This window comes from Palaemon carinicauda, chromosome 9 (genome assembly GCF_036898095.1).
Source record: "Palaemon carinicauda isolate YSFRI2023 chromosome 9, ASM3689809v2, whole genome shotgun sequence".
NCBI classification, from domain to species: domain Eukaryota; kingdom Metazoa; phylum Arthropoda; class Malacostraca; order Decapoda; family Palaemonidae; genus Palaemon; species Palaemon carinicauda.
Window position 1 is genome coordinate 162,128,299 of NC_090733.1, and position 2,827 is coordinate 162,131,125.

At 30.4% G+C, this 2,827-nt stretch overlaps 1 protein-coding gene across 1 annotated transcript in view; it reads left to right on the forward strand.

Annotated features, from left to right (window-relative positions):
• Positions 1-2,357, forward strand: part of LOC137646953 (uncharacterized) — a 24,033-nt gene extending 21,676 nt beyond the window's left edge. Inside the window, exon 6 of the mRNA XM_068380024.1 lies at positions 1,836-2,357. Coding sequence (XP_068236125.1) covers positions 1,836-1,909 — 74 coding nt within the window. The 3' untranslated portion in view covers positions 1,910-2,357. The remainder of the gene's footprint in view (positions 1-1,835) is intronic.
• Positions 2,358-2,827: the final 470 nt, after the last annotated feature.

Consider the following 2,827-nt stretch of genomic DNA (forward strand, 5'->3'; position numbering starts at 1 on the left):
CTCCGTCCCCCAACCTTCCTCGAAGTGTAGAAGACACGGGCGAGAGATACTGTCGGACGATATGAACCGCATATCTCGGGCATTCCACCATCAGTTTAGGTTTTCTTAAAAACTTGAGGATCATTATAAACTTTGGGACGAAAGCCCCAGATTCCTTCCAAACTCTCTCTCTCTCTCTCTCTCTCTCTCTCTCTCTCTCTCTCTCTCTCTCTCTCTCTCCTCTCGTTGGAGGTGAAGTTTCATTTTCGTGGCTTCTTTTTGAAGAATTTCGCTCCAGGAGTCGCACGATGAGCATTTCTTACGATGGTGCTGGACTTGAACGAATTTAATTTCTATCCATTCATATTTATTCCAGATTTATGGTGAAGTTACTGAATGAATAATCACCGAAAATGAGATGAGAATGTTTTAAATAATTGAATGAAGACCAGTTTTTATTAGAAACTATTAGGGTTTTTTTCTCAGCGTATCGGTTTGTGTGTATGTGAGTGAATATGCATGTAATATGACAAATAAATTGTGAATTTTAAGAATTTCTCTAAAGCAAATGTTATTCTTTACTACAGTAATTCTACTCATTCCCATGATAAATATCCCCATGAAATACATAACTAAGTTTTTTGTATACAACTTGAGTTAATTAGCCTCTGAAGATGAATAATGCATTTGAGTCGCAGACAGAACACATCTTGATGGAATTAGTATTAGACAGTTGCATTTATTAAAACAACAAACAATATACAAACCAGGAAAAATCTACGGGAAAGTCATACCAGGTTCCGACGGTAAATTTATGTTCCCCTTAACTTAAGGAAATTACGGCAACGACTAAATTATTGCATTATGAAACTTAAAGTTAAACTATCATAATGACGGTAAGATTATAATCGAGGTGCACTTGAGATAAAATAAAAAAAAATTGAAGAAAAATAAACATTTAGTTTTAGTTACAGTTAAGTAATATATTTTCGAAAATCTTTCTGGGTGATGATGAATTTTACCTTGAACCTTACATATAAAAAGAAAACTGAACGCGACTGGTAATCTAAAATGGGTTTGAATCTCTTAGGTTTACTATAACTACTATAGTGGATTACTTTGATCTTTGCATCAATTAGACACATGGTAAACTTTACAAGTTTACATCAATATGAAATGTGACCAGAAATACTTGTGCAAGTACAGTACTTCCTCGTAATTGCAATTTAATGACCATGATAAAGACATTTTCTAGAATGACGATTGAACAATTTGTGTAATAACAAAAAATTCTTTTAATAAATATTGAATACTTTCTAATTCTACGATGGAAAACGGAAAAGCAATTATATATATATATATATATATATATATATATATATATATATATATATATATATATAATATATATATATATATATATATATATTATATATATATATTATATATAAATTATATAAAGTATATATATATGTATATATATATTTATATATATAGCCTATACACAGAGTATATATATATATATATATATATATATATATATATATATACAGTATATATATGTATATATACATATATATATATATATATATGTATGTATAATATATATATATATATATATATATATATATATATATATATATATATATATATATCTTTCTCTTACTCTTTAAGACATAACTCAATACAATAATGCTTATAATCCATTTAGTTTCAGAGTGGAAATATCTACTTCCCTAATTGGTATTTTTCATTCTCTCTCTCTCCCTCTCTCTCTCTCTCTCTCTCTCTCTCTCTCTCTCTCTCTCTCTCTCTCTCTCTCTCTTAATAATTCATCATATTCTTATTCCTTACAGGGTCATCAATCTGGTTCTCGCTAGTTCTGGTCGAAGCTACAATGGGAGCTCTATGCTTGCTGCTAATATGCTGAGGTCTGACAAGCTACATTTCTAAAAGTGAAAAACCATTTACCCGTATTGATGAGAAAAGATGACAGATGGAAGAAGCTTTTAGTTCTATCTCTGTACATTGATGTGTAAATCTGGAGTCTGTCAGTGAAAGGAAAATATATCTGACCAAAACTTAAGTGTTGGAAAAGTGAGCGACTGCAAATGTATAAAGTCGGATTCGAGATTATATATGAGTGATTCGTTTAGGTGAAGTCTAAATCACATGTGAATAATTAAATAAAGTGAATTGGGGATTTTATATAATCCTGTGTGAATGAAAATATAAAATACTATGGACCCTAATCATAATTCTAGTTTGGTTGATACGAAAAAACTAGAAAATTAGTATAAAAAGTGCATTGACGAAATCACGTTTTGCTTCATGCCACAATGGGACGAAGTCACCCGCCTTGTTTGGTTGCTCCAAGTCCGGAGGTCCACACATCGACACTGTGCAAAAGGTCTTTACTGGGGATAGGTTCCCAATGAATCTACGCTACTATCCAACACACGAAGAAACGCGCTCTAATTTCAAGAGAACTAAAACGTAAGAAAAAAAATGCTTGAAATATTCTGCACATTTTCATTTTTGACAACTATTTTTTTTTATTAAGATAATACTTTTCAAGAAATAAATCCTAAAATAAAATTACACGAGGAAAATGGTCAAACTGAACATCATCGTTTAATGTGAAATATACATAGAAAAATAATATTGATTATACTTACAACTGTGTGGCTAGTTAAAAGTATTTTAAAATTGAATTACCCACTTGAAATAAAGACGCAAACTTTCAATATATAATAAAAAGAAAAAATTTATATGATTTTTAAGCCTCAGTTGACCTGACCTGATTAATGAGATGAGATTATCTCTATACTCAAACTTAAGCATCAAT